Source organism: Liolophura sinensis, chromosome 8 (genome assembly GCF_032854445.1).
Source record: "Liolophura sinensis isolate JHLJ2023 chromosome 8, CUHK_Ljap_v2, whole genome shotgun sequence".
NCBI classification, from domain to species: domain Eukaryota; kingdom Metazoa; phylum Mollusca; class Polyplacophora; order Chitonida; family Chitonidae; genus Liolophura; species Liolophura sinensis.
Genome location: NC_088302.1, coordinates 14,051,549 through 14,072,744, shown reverse-complemented (window position 1 = coordinate 14,072,744; position 21,196 = coordinate 14,051,549). Strand labels below are relative to the sequence as shown.

At 40.1% G+C, this 21,196-nt stretch overlaps 1 protein-coding gene across 1 annotated transcript; it reads left to right on the top strand.

Annotated features, from left to right (window-relative positions):
- Positions 1 to 8,825: 8,825 nt before the first annotated feature.
- On the top strand, positions 8,826 to 18,444 carry LOC135473216 (neuropeptide receptor 15-like). The gene is made up of 2 exons (XM_064753060.1): positions 8,826 to 9,241; positions 17,736 to 18,444. Exons 1-2 carry the CDS (start codon positions 8,826 to 8,828, stop codon positions 18,442 to 18,444), a joined length of 1,125 nt encoding a protein of 374 aa, XP_064609130.1.
- Positions 18,445 to 21,196: the final 2,752 nt, after the last annotated feature.

Below are 21,196 nucleotides of genomic sequence, written 5' to 3'. Positions count from 1 at the left end.
TGTACATATGCTGTGTTTTCTTGTGGCAGGGCGGGCCAATGCCGCCAAAGTGATGCTGCCATTGAAGCATCGTGCCAAAGACACCCGACATGACACCCTACCTTGTCATAATGTACTGACGCCAAGCCAACCAGTCCTGTCTCCTTGCTCTAACCTTGTCAGGGCCAAGCGAGGCAGCAACAAGCACCAGGTCTTTAATACGACAAGACCCAGTTTTGATTCTAGGTCTCCCGACTTCAGGAAGTTTATTTATTTATTTGATTGGTGTTTTACGCCGTACTCAAGAATATTTCACTTATACGACTGCGGCCAGAATCATGGTGGGAGGAAACCGGGCAGAGCCCGGGGGAAACCCACGACCATCCGCAGGTTGACTTCAGGAAATGTTACTCAAATATATAGTACATATACCTTTACATCACAGCGAATTCTGCTTTGAATTTATGCTGCTTTTGTCCTGTTTTGTCCAAATAGGGTTCATAAGGTTTCTTCAGAGGATTTCATACAGTTTTTTATTCAATTTCACACAATATTGAAAAAGTAACATAAAAAATGGAAGAAAAAGTTTAGATAAAAAAATATTGTCGTTCTGCGACATCCGTTGAAAATTTACTGGAGTAGGAATAAGCAGCATCAGGCTGTAAATGGCTTTTTGAGATTCATTCGAAGCATCCTTTCATATACATAAAGGCGCGACTTCATGCTTCTTACATTGAGTACATGTATATAATGAATCACAGTTTGATTTCCTGGGTTACCAGTTGCCTCCGAAATTTAGGATAAAATTGCAGTTAAGGAAATGGAAGCAAAGCTGTCGTTACTAAATTTCAAATTGAATGTAATTATGCCAGCCCGTTGCCGCATATGTGAAATATCCCTGAGTATCGGTACGGCTTAAACACCCATCAAATAAATAGAATTAAGTTGAATACCAAGCTGAAATTCATAGGTAAAAAATGTAAGAAATTAGGATTTCTGTGTTTATTACTCTTATCCCACCAAAACGGTATCTCATTAGGTGTTATGGCTCTCATAATGCCCATGTGGCGAAAGAACACCATCAATTATTCATTAGGTGTGGATCTCAGGAGGCACTGTTAACTGTCTTCAGTACACTGATAATAAATTGACTGAATCGGTTATTTATGTCAATGGTGTACTCAGCCTGTCAGGAAAAGGTGTCATAAATTTCAAAGCATGAAAAATAAGATTGGCATTGTGGAGACTTAAAAATGCAGAAGAATCAAACCTATATTGGGAACAATAGTTATTTAGCAGCCCTTAACAACCATGACGACGTGTGTCGATTTTAAGTGCACTTGGATAAGGACATATAAAATTTAGTATGCTTCATGAAACTGAGCCATGGCCTACGAGCATTACTCCCAGAACTAACATGGACTTAATAAGGATAAATTTGTCTGATTCGGCAAATGTTAGGACAACCATGTAAAAATACAGTCACTATCACGATTCGCAGAAGATATATGTTGGGCTTATATATGCAAAACCTAATTACAAAAAGTTTTGATATTTACCAAAAGATTCCACGAGTATTGAAAACTATCTCAGTTATAGAAGCCCCGGGCATACTATCAATGGAAGTCAGAGACAAGAAAAGAGCAATGATCATAGGAAGACATATCGCCCGGATGTATGTATGTAGATCATCAATCATGCATTAAGTGTTGGTCGCAGGAGACACTGGGTGCCGTCTTCATTCACAGATAATAAGTTCGGTTATTTATAAAAAACGGTTGATGGTGCGCCTGGATCTTTTTGTGCAATCTTTGAAGACCAACAATGTCTTTTAGCGTACGTCATTATGTCACATGAGGGGAAGTTCCTTGGGAACTGGCCAACAATTGGTTGTTTACCCAGGATAATCCGGTATCCTCTAACCATAAAACGAGCCGTCATCGTATGAAAGGAAAATTCTTGAGAGTGGCGTAAAATAAACATAAACTAATCAACCGATCATTGTGGATGTCAGTCATTTGATATCAGGAGAGAAGTCTCTAAATATACATTTGAAAGTACACGTAACCACGATTGTCACCACAAAAATATTAGACTACAGCATTGAGAGTAAAACCAGAACAGTGAAGACTGTGTAATAGTTGGCGAATGGTTACACGTAACCGGTGAAACACGGCCCCTTGTCAGTTTACTTTAGGTAGTGTTTTTCCCTGTTCAACTGTTCATGGATATGTGTAAAAACTAGCAGCAAAGACGACCCCCCCCCCTCAACTCCCAAGCACCAAATCACAATATGAGATGATGTACAGCTCGTTCAGCACTTGGATGGGTGGCCGCCTCGGAATACCGAGTGTTTTAAGCAGTTTTGATTTGACGTTAAGCCAAAATCATTCATTAAGATTGTAATCTAGATCACCATGCTTAAAACTGTGAATATTAGAAATGCGTTGATAGAAAGGAACATCATGCTCAGCACACATGTAGCAGCTGTTCGTGTTGTATGTTTTTCACTAGCTAGGCCCGCTTTTTACCTCATTTACCAGCATACATTGCGTGTCTCACGCATTGCTAATACTTGGTAACATATCCATTCTTATTATTTTGCAGGGGGTTTTTTGGTGAATTTTGCAAATTCTCCATTACAACATCTTTCAACACATCAGCTGCTTCAAACTAGGCTCATATCCATGTATGTTTGTTCCTATGGTTACGTGATGCGCTCCTCTCTTCGCAGGCCTTTATATATTAAAGTATCAAGGAAATTCACGGAGTTTCACTTGAATGATATGGATTTTGACCGGGCATGGGAACTCTAAAGACTTCTCTTCGTATCTGCTTTACGACAGAAGGAATTTAAATTTTGAAACTGCAAACCACATTACGTCCATTCAGTGACTGCAACATTCCTCTGTAGATGGTGAAAAAAATATCCCATACGTATGTGTTAATCAAAGTCATGAAAACTATGATAAAACTCAGTCCTTTACAAATTTGAACTTTAACTAGCATTCAGTTTCAGATGTTTTTTTTTTTGCTTGCATCTTTTGTACATGCATGCACTTGATGGAACGTCTGCTTATTAAACAGTTAATCAAGACAGGTAACGAAACCATTTTCAATGGTAATAATACCTAATCCACAACGCTAGAAAAATTTTCCAACGGCACTGAATAAATACATTCAATGGGCGTGGAAAGTCACGTGATATGGAGAAACCTCGATACTCTTTTAGTTTATTCAAGAATCTTACTTTGTAATTTCGTGTTACTTTCTTTTTAACTTGTCATATTTGTCACCAGTTTGTCACCCACCGTACTTTAAAAGCAGCCTTCTTTGTGGAAGACGCCCAGTTCAAGGTTCTATAAGCATTGGGCTGTTTTAAGATCGTGACTTCGCTTGCAAGAAAAGATATACCATAATAATAATAATAAGAATAAGAATAAGAATAATAAGAATAATTATTATTATTATTATGAATGGGATGACCATGATTAATTCAAGTATTATTAACATTCACTTCATTGTTATACAATAATATCGTTTCGGCAAAAGAGAATTGTGTAGTTTATTATGCTCGAAGGTACACAGCGGACATAACCTTTACTATGAGAGAGTGAAGACTTTCCATTCTGCTCTGAGTGAAAGGAATCTAGAAGCACGAAGAGCTTTGCCATTATTGATCTCAATGGATGTCTCTTCTTTCACTGAGGAAGACATCCGCACAAAAAATCCCAAGAGGTCGCAATTCGTCTTCATTTGGAGAAATCACGGGATGTTTATCGTAGGTATAGTGAAAAAAAGAAAAAAAGAAAAAACACTTTTAACGTGTCAGGTCCGGTATTACTAATAATTTCAATCTGAACAGTTAAATGCCGCCTTACAACTCTGGTTGATCTTACATTCGCACAGATATCCTGGAAGAACGATTAAAATTCACAAGACAAGCGCCCACAATAACGAAACACTAATCATCACTCATGGTATGATGTCATGATATATTATCACAGGATTAGCTCGTTACAGCATGGTTAAAGACAGCATGCTATTGCAGCACAATGACCCACAAGCCTCTGACCAATGCGATCCCTGTGAGTTCAAGTCTAGCTCAAGCTGGCATTCTCTAAGATCCTACATGAAAAGGTCTCTCTTTCGTATATGTGAAATATTACTAAGGGCGGCGTAAAATAAATAAATAGTTAAATACCTAGGTCTCTAAAACGGCAAAAGTCTTCACTTACTTGGATTAATGACGGTAAAGTTTAAAAGGATCCTCAATGAGTGAGTCAGCCAAAGCGTTGGTCTTGTTCCACCAGTGAGGCAGCATGCTCAATTTCAGCTCACTCTGTATGGTCCGTCTGAGTCTTCAGAGCAGGGTGTTTGTCTGAAATCTGTCGAAAAAAAGAGGTTTTTTCCTCCGGCTTCTCCGATTTCCTCCACCAGTGAAGTTAACAGCAGCCATATCGGTGACAAGTTCTTAATTATGACGTTTAACAACAATCAGATTAAGAAATAAATTAGTATTAAAAAACAAATAAAACAATTTTGTCTTAACTACTTTAAGTACAATAAGATGTTGTAGCACGTACTACCCATAGGAAATCTATGTCAAACTCTATGGCTCAGAAATCTCAGTTTCCGTGTGTTTTACTGTTGTAATTGGCTTTGAAAAGAAAAAACCAAGATTGGCTATGTTGACTTTGCTCGTGGACATTCCAGATGACAGAGCTTATAACAATAGAGTTCTTAATAGAGAGCGCAAAAAGGCCAAAGTGAGAACGTAAAAGCATACCCTATATATGTACATGTAGTTCGGTTTTCTAACGTCAACGCATCTAAAATAGTAGACTCGCGTCAGAACACCGCAACTCCGTTTATTACATAACTTTAATTTATCACAGGTCTTTATTAAAAAATGAAAATTAAATGCATTAGCACAGGCGCCAATGAAGTCAAATAAATAAGACAGCATAGCAAATACAGATATATTTATGCGAAAAGTAATAATAAAATATGGGGAACAAGTGATCAAAAATTGATTTGCTGAGAAAACGCTTCACACCTCTGCTTTAAATGGAAAGCTTTGTTGATGGCGGACAAATGAACGTAGCGGCGAAGGCGAAGAAAATTATTTAATTTGTGTTGCGTTTGCTCATTTTTCGAGTCTAATGAACATGTACAAGTTTAAAGTAGGTACAGCAGAGCGGAAATGATCTTCCTTTATTTAGTCTTTTGTTGTTGATTTCAGCACAGTAAAAGTGGAAAATTTTGAAATTACCGTAATTACCCAGTAGAATGAAAAAATCATTCCTTCTTAATTTCATTACTGTTTACAAAGTCTTAACTTTATAAATTATTTAATAAGCAAATGAACTGCTTTAGTGCAGAGACTACAGCACTAAACAGCCAGCACGTGATATATGTACTGATGCTCCACCTATCACCTCGTCAAACGGGCGATGGGTTTTCTCTACCTTTGTTCCGTTACCTAGGAATTTCGTTCGCAGGTTGAAGTGTGGTCTTTAATTAGTCGCGCTTGTATCATCGCGTTGATTTTCCATTCAACGGTTGTCCGTTTGTGTAAAATTAAACACTTCAGAGAAAGTAACCGACATGTTAACGGTCATGTTCAATTTGGTAATCTTTATACACTATTTTCACTCATCTTACACTTAAATAAGTGGTAGACAGAGCCGACCTAGGAACTTGTGATGTGTGAGTATAAAAACTGACATATGAGCCTGTGATGTGCAAAGTATCAGAGCTGACATATGAGCGGGTGATGTAAAAGTAACAGAGCTGGCATATGGACCTGTGACGTTTGAGTATCAGAGCCAACATATGAGCCTGTGATGTGTGAGTAACAGAACCTGTGATGTGCGAGTAACAGAGCTGACATATGAGCCTGTGATGTGCGTGAAACAGAGCTAACATATGAACCTGTGATGTGCGAGTAACCGAGCTGACATATGAGCCTGTGATGTGCGTGAAAGAGAGCTAACATATGAACCTGTGATGTGCGAGTAACAGAGCTGACATATGAGCGGGTGATGTGCAAGTAACCGAATCGACATATGAACCTGTGATGTGCGAGTAACAGAGCCCTCTGATGTGAGAGTAACAGAGCTGATGCTTGGACGTTGGTGTACGAGTAACAGAATTGATATTTGGACGTTGGTGTGCTAATAACAGAGCTGGCATTTGAATGTTGGTGTACGAGTAAGAGATAATATTTGGAAGGCATGGATGAATCACAGAGGTGACATTCGGGCGTGTGGTGTACGAGTAACATAGCTGATAAATAGACGTGTTGATATTGGTACGTAGGCCTATGATGTACCAACAGCAGAGGTTCCTCATGGACATGTGATGTACCTATAGCAGAGCTTTCACATGAACGTGTGATGTACCATTGCCAGAGCTTCCACATTAACGTGTAATGTACCTATAGCAGCTCCCACATAGACGTGTGATGTACCAATAACGGCTTCCACATGGACGTGTTAGGGACAGATAGAAGAGCTTCAACATGGGCGTGTGAAGTACTGACAGCAGAGCTTCCACATGCACGTGTAATATTCGATGCGCTCAATTGGTTAGCAGGGTAGCGCAACGTAATGACCTGGGAGCCTCTTATGGGAGGTCCAGCTCATGCTGGCTTCCTCTCTGGCCGTAAGTGGGAAGGTATGCCAGCAGCCTGTGATTGGTCGTGTGTTTGTCCCGGGCTTTGCCCGGTTTCCTCCCACGATATTGCTGGTCGCCGTCGTATAATTGAAATATTCTTAAGTACGGCGTAAAACACCAATCAAATAAATAATAAATAATGTTCGATGCATTTGGACACAACTTTATAGTTTGTGATTTATTGGAAACTAATGAGTTTATATTTTTCTAATAAAACTCGACATGTCAATATGTCAAGGCAAATCTGACTTTTCATATCAGTACTGTATTTTCTGATTAACTGGTTAAAATGCTATTTTAGAGTTAATGGCATTTGGAATCCTCTCATGGCAAATTACACGAAACCCTGGCAGAGCTAAGATAACGTGACTGGTACTTGATACCAGGGTAGTCACGTACGTAGAAGACGACAAGCCCTCTTAGTTTATCTTGGCATACGATTGTACTGACTATCAACTGACTTGTTCTTTACTAAAATGGAATGGTGAGGAGAAGGAATCCCTCGTCAGTTTAACACATTCTTGTCTTCCTTTCCTGTCTTGGCTCTGTGTGTACTCTGACTATAGCACAGAAAAAGCCGTAGACACGTGGCAGCCATAAATCAGAATGCGTTCGTGTCCTGAAACAGTCAAGCCGGTCGTAAAACTTTGAGGTGTAGAGCGGTCATAGTGTAAGGTTTATCGGTCACATTGTACAGTTTATCATTCATCTATCAGCGGGCTTTTGTGGCCATCCGATGCTTAACTGTTCGCTGACCATTCACTGCCATCTCATAACAGTTTCTAACGGCATCTTTATTGATCAGCGGTAATAAAATCACCGTCTCCCGAGAGTGAACGGCTTGGGAGAAATTGCCTAAGGTGATGCCCTCTAAAGGAAGAAACCCTCCCCAAAGGCAATTGACCTTCTTCAGCATCCCACCCTGTTTTGCCATTAACCCAACACTCTGGGCCAGTGCAGTGCGCAGACGACAAGTGCTTCTAATCGACGTGACTTCACAGTTCCTCTCGCACGCTACTGTTTCATCGGAATTCTGAATCCGACGCCTTTAAGAGTAAACAGTCCTTTCGCGTCTGGAAAGTCCGGCTTCGCACTAAACGTGCTTTCCTCAGAAAAGACCAAAAACAAATTATAGCCGAAAGCTTAAAGGATCATTTGTTATCTATCGTTGGTTTGGGGCCATCGAGTTTGGAGCAATCTCCAGTTCAATCGCATCGAATCACTTTACTGCATCAATTCATAAAATCACTGTAATTTTTGTCCGCGCTTTGCGGTAGCTAAATGCCCGCGGATAGAGAGCGGTCATCTCCCAGTAAGAACAAGCCAAAGGACAGGGGCTCAGTTTGTCGTGTACCAAGTTAGTTTAACAGGTCGCTGCGAGAGAGAGAAGGGATGCATGGCATGTAGCAAGTTTACTGGCCTTTGGGCGTTGTGGTATTTAGTCGTACAGTTTAGATGCAGTTATTTATCAAGAAAAGAGTCAAGAAACTAGCTCTGTCGCCTTGTACTATACTATAGTATATGTCGACATATAGTATGACCTGGGCACATCATCGACAAATCTACTAACAATCTTACTTATTCCCTGTCTCCTTAAACCGATGTGGCAACCACTTTTGTTTTCAAATTTGTTTTCTTGAATTAGCCAAGTTCTGGATTTTAACAGTCGATGTAATTTTCAAATTTGCTTCAAGAAAAAATAAATAACCAAATTGCTGCCGATTAGACTGGAATTTGCTGGCGTCTTGAGACTTAAATGGCCGTTCCGTGTTCTGAGGAGCAATACATATTCACAAGAATCTAAATGATGACGCATACAACGATCGCTTAAACTATTTTGGAATTCAGCCTTCGTCTGTGCATAAAAGTCCATTCCTGACACCGCCCGCTCTTCGGTGCGCATGCGCCCTTTCTCGGCTTATATCTACGCCTTTGGTGATCTGGTATCTCCAATCAGGCAATTGCATTCCACTACAGCAGGCAATTGATGTGCAGCTACATCCTATACGGCTAAAAACACTGCATGAAACGGGAAGTGAATCGGCACCTGAGCATCGTTCACGTACAAATCACTACTGGAACCAGACTTCAGGAATGTATGTTTTTAACATCTCTAAGTAAATTACCCTAAGTGTCACTGTCGCACTTTTCCCGCCGTAGGCATCATGGCGTTTGAGTCGGACGACGTAATGTTGAGCCGTGAAACTCCACGATTAGGAAACTATTCCGACTTTGCTTTGAACATGTCTGGTTTGTCCGAAGGTCCGGCGGGTACAGCGGAAATCGTCATTCTCAGCCTTTTGTTCTCCGTGATCGGAGCTGTGGGCATCGTCGGGAACATGTTGGTCGCTCTGTCCATCTTGACTGACAGACGAATGAAGAAAAGTCCAACAAATTTGTTTATTCTGAACATTGCGCTGGCGGACGAAATCATCATGATTTTCGGAGTTCCTGAGATCGTTCAGTTCATGCTGAACAGGGGTTGGTTGCTGGGTAGTGTGATATGCCGCGTGGACAGGTACCTTTTGGTTACTGGGCTCTACGTGTCTGTGGCCACTCTGATTGCTGTGTGCGTTGAAAGGTGAGTAAGGATACAAGTAACGCCCGTGGGAGCTAAGCTCGTCAATAACAACTGGGGCTGTCGTCAGGAATTCCACTTTTCACTTAAGCTACTATCTGAGAAATGCTTTTAAAGCTTTATTTTGGATTCTACAATAAATGATTATGGCTTAACACCACCACGTTGGCAATATTTTAGGAAAATCGGTGCGATTTGGATGGCAAATTTTGAAAACCTAATATATTATTATTTTTAAATTTATATCTGTGCCAAATTGAAATTCTGAAAGCAAAACTTCAACATTATCTATAACTTTTTTTGTTTTAATAAAATTGTAAAAATACTTTTGACTGTAGAAGAGAGTTCACCGTTGAACACAGTTGTTATTTGATGCTAATTGTAAGGTTTAAACTTTGTAGAGTACGTTTATGCATTGTACGAGGCGATGAGTAAACTGTTAGTGGCTTTATTCAGTTCGTAAATTTTATATATAATTTCTTGTTTTTGACTTAAAACAAAAACTTTCCTATAACAACGGGTATCACGCCACAGAGTTCTCCGTGTAATATTTCACGCAAATCAGTTATTTTCTTTAGAAGTATTACAGTGCCACAAATGACAGAAAAGCTTGGTGCCTCTGAAGTGCATTCCACAAAGCGGATTTTGGGGAGTAAGACTATCCGGTGTCATTCATTTATCTTTACAAATCAGTACTTACTCGTTCAAAATCGGAACTGGTAAAATCCGAAAATAAACACTTATGTCCATGTATCGAAACGGACATTCGTATATCAGCCATCAACTAAGTACAACGTAAAACCACGAGCGCCCACTGCACATAGATACATGCATACCAGCCGTCAATGCAAATGGACATCCAAGGTCAATAATCGCAAGACGAACTTTGTTGAACAGACTTTCTTGTTATTACAGATAGAGCTTATTTCCTTTAGGCCGCCGTCGTGTCAGACAGATAGTCTTGAGTACAACATAAAACACCAATCAAATAAACAAATAAATTAATAAATAAATATTCCCTTAAGAATAAAGGAATTTTATTCCAAAAGTGTGTGCGGAACCTATCCTGCATCACGGTTCTGTCAATATGTATGATTTATTTATTTATTTATTTGATTGGTGTTTTACGCCGTACTCAAGAATATTTCGCTTATACGACGGCGGCCAGCATTATGGTGGGTGGAAACCGGGCACCACGACCATCCGCAGGTTGCTGGTAGACCTTCCCACTTACGGCCGGAGAGGAAGCCAGCATGAGCTGGACTTGAACTCACAGCAACGGCATTGGTGAGAGGCTCCTGGGTCAATACGCTGCGCTAGCGCCCTAACCGACTGAGCCACGGAGGCCCTAATATGTATAATACTGTGATAATTGTACGCTTATTTGCTCATTTAATTACTCCCCGCAGTAGAGTAAGACGGTCATATGTACAATGCTGAAAAGAGTAACAAGTTTAGGGTCAAATGGAGTTAAATCACAGAGTAGTGTGACGAGGGGGCGGATGTAGTTACACCATAGAGTAGTTTGGCAAGGGTCAAATGAAGTTACATCACACAGTAGTGTGACGAGGGGGCGGATGTAGTTACACCGCAGAGTACTTTGACAAAGGTTAGATGTAATTGCATCACAAGGTTGTGTGACAAGGAGCGGATGTAGCTACACGGCAGAGTATTGTGACAAGAGTCAAATGTAGATATACCGCTTAATAAAGTTAGAAGGATGAGTTGTAGTTACACCGCTGAGTATTGTGACAAGGAGCGGATGTAGTTATACCGCAGAGAAGTGTGACAAGGGTTAAATGCAGATATACCGCTAGAGTAGCAAGAGTCTGACGTACTTACATCGCAGAGAAGTGTGACAACGTCCGGATGTAGTTTCAGGGTACAGTGGTGTGGGCACGGTCAACGGTTGAAAGTGCTTACATCGCAGATGACACGCACAAGAGCTCCATTGCCAGAGAACGTTGTAATTCCACGTTTTGTGTATACAAAATGAAAAGATATGGTAAACTTACAGACATTTGAAAAATGTACATTGTTGTTCCTTTGATTACTTGTTTTAAGAACATTTCACTTGGATGCCTTTGATCAGGTTTGTCAGTGTAAGAAAAAAGTCAGTCCGGAAAAAGCACCGCATTTCCAATCATCCATCCTCACTTAAGGCCGAATGGAAACACTGGTATCTGGTTTCACCATGGGTCAAGGGTTAGTCCTCTTTCGTAAGAAAAAACGACAAAATAACTTTCACACAGAAATAGTTAGCTTTTGGATCCAGTACAGACTGTAAAATTTATTTATTTATTTTTGTTTCGTTCCATTGTCTGGAAAAGAATCAAATCTTTTGGTATACATTAACATGCCAGCTATAAACCATAAAGGGCGTTCTGGGTCAATATTTGCAGTTGTTATGAAGGCTTACAGCACAGAGAGTGAAACTAGGGCAGCGACGGAGGTGTAATAATTGTAAACTGGTCACACGTAACCGGTGAAATACATTATCTCATTTAAGGTTTTATTCTAACTGTTTATGTAAATGCTTAAACTACATCAAATTAGGTGCGCCTTAGTTCCATGGCTTAAACAGAATTACCTCTCCGGCCGTAAATGGGAAGGTCTACCAGCAACCTGCGGATGGTCGTGGTGCCCGGTTTCCACCCACCATAATGCTGGCCGCCGTCGTATAAGTGAAATATTCTTGAGTACGCGTATAACACCAATCAAAAAAATCAAAAATCAAAAAATAAACAGAATTAGGTAAACAAAATGCAGTGATGTTAACAGCAATTTGTCATAACCATACAAAAACATTAAAACAATGCAAAGGGACCAGGCCTCTTAGATACTCAGTCCACCAGCAGAATTTACATTTGTTATAATGACTTACAACGTAGAGAGTAAAACTGGAGTAGCGACCACAGTGTGATAATTGGAAAATGAGTGAAATGCGACAAGACCAATTTCCAAAACAACGTTTGACGCAAACCACCATAGAGCTAAATTTGATTTTATTTATTTGTTTATTTGATTGGTGTTGTACGCCGAACTCAAGAATATTTCACTTATGCGACGGCTGCCAGCATTTTGGTGGGAGAAGAGCTAAATTTCGGGACAGATTCATGCAAAGGTCATCTTCATCACTTTCCAATGATGACATGCATAGAATGTTACAAGGTAATGAATTACACGAGTCTTCAAACCATGTTCCATGACAATCTTTAAGTGGTCGTTAATCAAAAAATGTCTCTCAGGTGCGCCTTGATTGCAACTGTTCACATATACAACATGGCGGTCTTATTTAACATAATGAATATACATTCCGTGTTCACCCCTTCGGTGTTCACCGGGATTAGATCTGACTGTTCACATTATGGCGATCTTATTCAACGTGATGAATATACATTCCCTTTTCGCGTCTTAAATGATACTAGACACGATTAGGAAACAGGAGTAAAGTTTGAAATGAATAAATGAATGGATGAATCGATGAATGAATGAATGAATGAATGAATGAATGGGTGAATGAATGAATGAATGAATGAATGAAGGATTATGGCTTAACGCCACATCAGCAATGCTTCAGTCATGTCGCGTAGAGTTTGGTCACATATTCCAAATTTACTTACAAGAGACGTGTACTCATTGTAAAATTTAATAAATTTAAAGTGAAGGCGTTTAATGGAATATCCTTCAAGCACTTGTTTTTCCCACTGATAACCTGTCACGTTGGTTGAAGTCGTCAGACAATACCCAGCGTCTAGCAAATTCTACAAAGCAGGATATGTACACTTTATAGGAAGGGCCCTTCAGTATATTGCTACCCAAATGAAGATAATTTACAATATCAGAATAGAAACTTTCTTTAAGTCAGCATGACGAGAAAACGTTCCGATCTTTGAACTTTGAAACCCAAAGTGCATTCAGTGTTGAATTCCTCTAATTCAGCGTTAGACATTGTGAATTCTTAAGGTTCCACGAAGTTGACACAGTAGTTCTGTAAAAACACCTTAGTTTATAATTTGTGATCGAATAGATTTTATCTTGTCCCGGTAATTGTTCATTATATAATTCTAACACTTAGGCTGGAGTTTGAAGAGTTGGGCAGTCTCAAATCAAAAGCAAGTTCGTACTTAAATATATTAGATTTGCTTTGTTTTTGTTTACAACGATAACGTTCAGCACTTGTCTGTGTTTCTGCTGTTTCAGCTTTTCTTACTTGATTGCAAACAAAACATTAAACAGGATTAAACTGGAACCAGGGCATGCAAGACGACTATTACTCTGTTGATTGGAATCTAAACTGATCCATATATAACGTACCGTAATTGGAAAACTCCAACGGCGTAACGAGATTTATTTAAATAAAGTTACATTTGTCGCAACAGTTGGCACTAATCCAGTATCCGAATTAAATATCTGGTATTATCTTATATGAAACAATGGCTTGCATTTTTTAACCTTTCCTGGCTTACTTTGGCCTTTGGTGCGCCTGTCTAATTTTGGGGTTATTGATTTGAAACGCCTATTTTAATATCGGAGCGCTGCTTGGCGTCACAGGCCTCAGCATGATGAGTTGTATATTTGTGTGATTCTGGCTTTGGCAAATTAAAAACTAATTAATCAGGACTTTTCATGGAAATTGGAATAATCAGCTGTGATAGATTTGAAGATGTTTCCCGGAAATTGAATTTCCTTTTCAAGCTGTCCAGATCATACCGTTCATACTCCATTATCTCAGCAATGGCCAGCAGCTAACTGATCGCTGTATTGGGGCTGTGTTTATACAAAGGCCAGAAAAGGCACTATTCTCAGGCAGAGTAAATTGACCATCATCCTGTCATGTCATGTTTGAGGCCTATTCCTTTGCCCTCTCCATCCGTATTCATCGCCGTGCCTGTGCACATTGGTCTATCATTTAGTAGGTAAGCTCGGTTGTGGGCAGAAAAGATTCAGTACAGCCCTTTCTACGGCTAAATCCGAAGATTTCTTTTTACGTAGCTGACATCCTGCGAGATTTGTCTGCGATTATATTTGGTTTTCCCGAATCCCACGAGACCTATTAGCAAACCAAATCTGTTCGTTGTATAGTTAACTGTTTTTGATGGCCTACAAATCACACAGATAGTAGATACGATGTGAAGATTGGCAGCACTGACAAATTGTTATGTCCTGCCTCCGGACTGTATATCTTGGCGTTTTGATAAACGTTGGAATGTTAATCATGCGCCATGGGTTACAATTTGTATATACACCATGGATATACATACATCGTCCTTCGTCCATTTGCAAGCTTTATGACATAGAATTCAGTTTTCCTGTCAAAGAGATACACGGAGTTTGCTCAGAACTGGATGTAGTCTCTAGGTCAGATAGTTGTCCATATCAGACTCCTTGGAATGCAAAGCAGCCTCTGATAATGTCTACAATCAATACATTGTCGTAAGCTAACTAGTAACAACGCTAGGGACCCCCCCCCCCCGTCCTCCCCCCAATACAAACAGACGTGTGACAAGGCTGAGCTTAAGCAAAACAGCGACGACAGTGATAATTGGATATATGGTTACGGAAATAGCAAAGGCCACCGACAGTGTCTGTCTTACGTGTACATCTAAACCTCAACATCCAAGAATTGTCTGAAACTCTGGTGTGTAACGAAGCCTGAGGACGACAATGGAGATTCGTTGATCTCTACCAGACCGTACCATCAATTTTGGCACCGACAGTTGTCTAGATTACAGAGTATTTGATCAATGCTACACCAATAGTCGGCTAGGGTCTTACAAGAGTAGGTCTTCGAAAGAGATCTACATCCCAAAACCGACGTCAGTTTTGGTTGTAAATAAAAGAGACACAAACGCAAACTATGAAATTACAGTTAACATATCTGCATGTTCTATTTTTTTACCTAATTCTGCTTGAGCCATGGAGCTAAGGGAGCATGTAATTTGCTACTGTTCAAGTATTTACATGAAGACTTAGAATAAAACCCTACCTGAGCTAAATTGACAAGAGGCCGTATTTCACCGGTTATGTGTGACCATTTGTCAGCTATCAGCTAACTGTCGTTGCTGTTCTTGCTTTTCTTTCTATGCGGTACCTCTTAATTAAATGTTAAAAGATACATGTAGTCTGTCAGAAGGATCGACAGGCAGACGGAGTGAGATATAGAGCAACCTATCCCTAATCATGGAGAGAATATAGTGACGAATTTACAGAAATCTGGGTAATTATTCTCCTGTGACCAGTATATGCCTCTTTCAAAGAGATAAATCCAGAGAATTAGTTACAATGGACTAGAGTTATTGTCTGACATACCCGAGGATGCTTTTGTGTAAAACTTTGTTGGTCCTTTTTCTTGCAGTTGTTTGTTTTGGATGAACGGTATTATCTTGGTATAAATGCGTGTAGAACCTGTATTTGACAAATACAATGCAATGTAACTAGGGAGTTACTTGCACCCTTCAACACGTTACCTGCATTAGAGAAAATATGGTTAGTATTGTCTAAGCAGCTTAAGATAAAAACATGTCATAAAAAATATACTGACATTACTTTAGAGCAGTATAATATCCTCCGTAGGGTATTTGGTTAAAAGTAACCAAGATAGACCGTATGCTTTTTCTTTCTCAACTGAAAATATTTAGCTAAGCCTTTGTGTGTGACCAACAACAGGATTGTGGATATGCTGTGCTACTGCCCACTGTAAGATCGGAGGAGACAAATAATGCTGAAATATCGAAAGTAACTTCGCTTTTATCGAATAAACTGTTGTGGAAAGTGTAATCCCGTTTTAAGGTTATTTCCCCTTAAGGGGATTACCCTTATCCAAGCATCCTTTGGGGTCAAGTCAACAGAACGTTCAAGCCCTCATATCTGTGCTCGGAGAGTAAGTGCCATGCTGCTGAAGCCCGAATAATCCGGCTTCAAGTTTGTAAGAGCGGCCAGTGTTTTGGAAAACTTCAGTAAAAAGTAACATCGGCCTTGATGGAATGAATGTCAGCATGCATTGCGCCCTTGTCGTTTCATAGCATGCGATAAGGGGTCATGTGGTCGAATCCAGCTTATGTTATGGCTGTGTGAGAAAGCATTCCAACTGAGCTTTTTGCGAGTTTCGATACAGTTAAACCTATATGTCAATCAGCCACATTTAAGCTCTTCTGTATGAGTTCTTCATAGGCCTATTGTGTTTGATGTCCTTATAAGTAAAGATCACTTGTTCTCTGTTTGTTATACACTGATCACTATTGTAGGGAACACATCTGTTCAGTATTACCGGAAACACAACTGACCACTGTTGTATTGGGAACACAACTGTTTACCATTACCAGAAACACAACCGTTCACCATTACTAGAAACAGAATTATTCAGTGTTGTAAGGAACACAACTGTTCACTATTACCAGAAACACAACTGACCACTGTTGTATAGGGGACGCAACTTTTGACTATTACCAAAAGCACAGTTGTTCACTGTTGTATAAGAAACACAACTGTTCACTATTACCAGAAACACAACTGTTCACTGTTGAAGACAGCCTAATTGAGCAGCTAGACAGCTATAAATACGTGTGAGTGATTAGGAAGTACGTCGTAACAAAACGAATTTTGCCATGTGCCTAACTCATTTAAAGATTATTATGGTCCATAAGGCTGCAGTTTCTGAGAGCTATTGTGACGGCTTTTATTGCACACTCTCTTTTAGCCATCACGTAAAAACTAATCTCCTCAAATACACAAATCTAAGAGATACACGGAAAAACAGACATACTGTTATCAGTGTTCACAGAGAATTCGCTGACAAAAGCTGAAAAAATGACTCTCTCTTGATGAAGTTACTTCATATTTCATTTTCAGCATTGTCCTCGATATTTCACAAAAATCATCCATCAAAGCATTAGGGGCCCGCTAATTTTGTCTAACAGAACATGAGATTGCCTGATAAAGGAGCCATTATCAGCTATGATTTGAACATTTTATTGTGACTCAGTGTTTTGAACCGTCCGATTCCCATTACCCAACAGTGGACGTCAATCCCTAAATACGACAACACCATTTTTACTGAATGGTTAAATTACACAATTCGTACACGGGAGCATTGCCAGATTTTATTTAAACGCGTCCTTGGTAGCCCTCACTCTCTAATGGGTTTTGTTCAGCAGAAATTGACTAGAATGATCAATGATACCGTTGGCTAGGATCCACTTTCAGATATTCCAACTGTGGCTTTCAGTCAGGGCATTATTTTGTTGTTACAAAGGTGCGAAAGTTTCTACGGGCTCTGTTCCGTTTCCCTCTATCCATAAACCTGATCGCCAGCGTATAAAGGAAATATCCTTAAATACGGTGTAAACCAGCAGAGAAATTCAGTAAATTTATTTCGATATACTGCTTAAAACTCTTTATTGTTAGGTCTAATTGTGGTGATATTAATATGTACACATTTAGAACTACGTGGAAATGTCTTGATGTTTTAATTATTCATGTTTCTTCTGTTTGTCAGGTATGTGGCGATTGTCCAGCCCCTGAAGGCGCACCTCTTCTGTAGCCGTGGTCGTGTCCTGACCGTCATCGGCTGCATCTGGCCCCTCTCAGCCGTCCTCGCCATCCCTACAGCCATCTTCAATACCGTCGTCGGCGAGAGTGTCAAGTTCTGCGTTATCGTCTTCCCGGTGGAGCATTTCTTTCGGATTTACAAATACACCGAGTTTTTCCTGTTTTATCTGAGCCCCCTGGTCGTACAGATTGTCCTGTACAGCATCACCATCAAAACACTCTTCTTCGACGTGAAACAATTGCACGAGGGCATCCGTAGGAATAACACGAAGGACCAGTTCGAGAGCGATAAGTCATTCGACACCCTCAAGTCCAGGAAGGGTGTGGTGAAAATGCTGGTGAGCTGCGTGGTGATTTACTTCGTAAGTTATTCACCGCACCAAGTGCTACTCGTGTACAACACATTCTCCTCTACCCATTTTAACGAGACCTGGCCTTTCCTGGTGTTCGTCATGATTATTGCTTACATCAACTCGGCTGCCAATCCGGTCCTCTATGGCATTTTCAGCGAGAACTATCGTAAACGTTACACTGCCATTTTCTGCAAGTCTTGCCAAATGACCAAAAAGAACTTACACCGTTTTTCCTCTTACGGTGGGTCGATAGCCTTCCAATCTACCAGGATTATGAGCTCCAGAGGAGGCACGGATATGTGAGACGGCCGGGAATTTTATCCCCTGTCGCAATTAACACTCCCTACACGTATCAGTGCCGTCTCCAGCGCAAACTCCAGACTTCTAAGATACAAATCAAGTTACTGTTTACTCTTGTGGTTTCTGTTCTTCATTGCATACTAATTTTTTTCCACCTTCGCCAACGTTTGTTCTTTGTCAACTGTATGGTCGCCTTGAAGTGTAAATTGCATTATTTGTCCGTCTGTTGAGTGCTGTGTCATGTAATTTGTGTATGAACTTCCAAGAAATACAAGTCTTCAGTATTCCAATTTGTTAAAAAAAGAGTGCTTTTGTTTTCGGAGTACCAGTCAGAGAACTGAGATATGTTGGTTTTAGAATTACAATGAAATTTGTTCCGTGTTTTTTGTTCAATAACACAAAAATGTAACACTGAAACTAGGTACAGTAGCCAGAGGCGTGAAATGGCCATATACCCAAGTCACATATCATATTAGCGGTAATGGCGATGTTAGCGCCAGCTGGTGCTCCTCGAATACGGCAATGGGGAATACCATGGGAATTGAAAACATATGCTTGTGGGGGGTATTTTGTGCACTGATAGAGACGAGGATTAATTCTCCACGTTGGCCTAAATTGGCTCTACAATTTGAGTGTCATGCTTGGGGCACTTGTCAAGTATTGTGCTAAGAATACCAAGCACTAAAAAGTGACTTCTGGGTGTGATGATCAGTACATTTTTGTCTCAGTATGCTATGACTTGGTCGGGTGTTATACCTAGTATGTTGAGGCGAATATTTCTTCATGGGACACGAGAAATACGATGAAATCTGGACTTAATAATTGCATATTCCTGCACAATGGCAACGCGGCTCCATTGAGAATTGATTATTGTTCTCATATAATAATATCTAATCTCATATGCACGAGTACATCGTTACCTGTTTGCCCACAAAACGTCATTGCAAAGATAGGGATTAACAATATATATATGTATATTGTACAGCTTTGGCCCGAACTACTTAAGCTGGCAAAGGTTTAATTCGGGAAAACTACACATGCAACTGTGTGTTAGTACATAATACGCGGGAGGCATGCGAGGTCAGGAGACCGGAGATCAAAGCCGTGTTTGGTCATACAAAACAGTTCAGAAATAGTAGATTTACTTGTTACTGTCTCCCTTGGCGCTGAACATTGAGAGGTCAAGTCAAGGAAACAGGTCTCGTTAGCCCGGTGTGCGTGTAATGTGACTGTGTAGGGTGTCTTGTCTGCTATAAATTTTCATTTATACCTGGAAATAATAATAATAATAAACAGATAACCGGAAATAATTGATTTTTTTTCGGCATTATACTTCAGTCACGGCAGCACTTTGGAAGCAAGGACTCGCCTTGCTATAAGAAGAGTGTATGTACACACAGCTAATGACTCCTCGACGTCATATGACTGAAAAATTGTTCAGTTCGACACAAACCCCAAGCATATATCCGTACACACATGCTTAGAGTATACGAGTAATGCGAATAAGCCGTGGACTGTCTTTGGTAACGGGTATATTTGCACACAGATTTTAACGACTTCGCCAGTCACGGACAGGATTTATTTCCATCTAGCACGACTTGATATCAGGAAAGGGTCTGTAACAACACTTGTAAGGTTTCACGATCAAGATGGATTCGATTCATTTTTGATTTTATTCCTAAAGTGATAAGCGAGATATATAATTTAATAATACTCCATGACTTACTTTGATAGCGTAAGCTTTCGGTGTCTTTTTAGATTTCTAAACCAGTCCAATAGTTTTATATCCAATTCACGCTGCTCCATAGCATAAGCTAAAGCACTAGTTGTGTGCAGGCCTGCGTGAGTTTATTGGTCTGGCCATTGTACCCGTATTCGACCGATTGTATACTCATTGATAAAGTATTACATGAGTGTGACTCTCTCTGGCTATTCCTCTCTGTGGCGACATCCCTTTCTTTCTGGATAGATAAAATGGAGATAAAACGATCCTTTGAAGTTGTGAAAAATATTATCACACTCAATGCCGCATCAATAGGGTACTTAATCAAGGGCACTTAATCAAAGGTACTTAATTGAAGGGACATATTAAATTTGTCTATGCTTGTCTCAGATTTGCTGCTTCGGTTATTTTGTTAACGAGACGGGTGACAACCTTGGGAAACAACAGAAATGTGGCATTTGTTTGCTTGATTGTGGTTTAATGTTGCGGTGAACAAGAGCACGGCCATAACCCAACGGTGTCTCTTTTGTAACAAACCGTAATGCCGACATATAGTGCTGTCTCACTGTAACACAATTTTATCAGTTTTAAAGACTTAAAAATTTACCTCGGCTCTACCGCTTCCTAGGAAGACGCCGCCAATAATTCAGATTCAGGTGCACAAAAGCCACACAACGGACTTTTGTCAAGTGGTTCGAAAGTCCTTCATAGCAGTATTGTCCATTGTACTATGTAGTCTCAACTGCCTGCCTGAATTCCAACATACGCGTGACCGCTGATGGACATGAACTGTTCCTTTTGACATTCACTCATGACCTTCTATCGGTCGTGTCATCAGAGATCTACGACTCACCCCAATAATCACCCCATAAAGCTTTGGATGCGGGGAGAGGAGAGCCAGAGTAGATCCTCCGGGACAGGTGATATGACTACTGCATGTATCTTTCACTTCCCTGCAATGTGAACCCAATCAATAAGATAGTGTATTGGGTATGACTTTTACCAATATAATCTTGGGTGCTAATGGTCGTC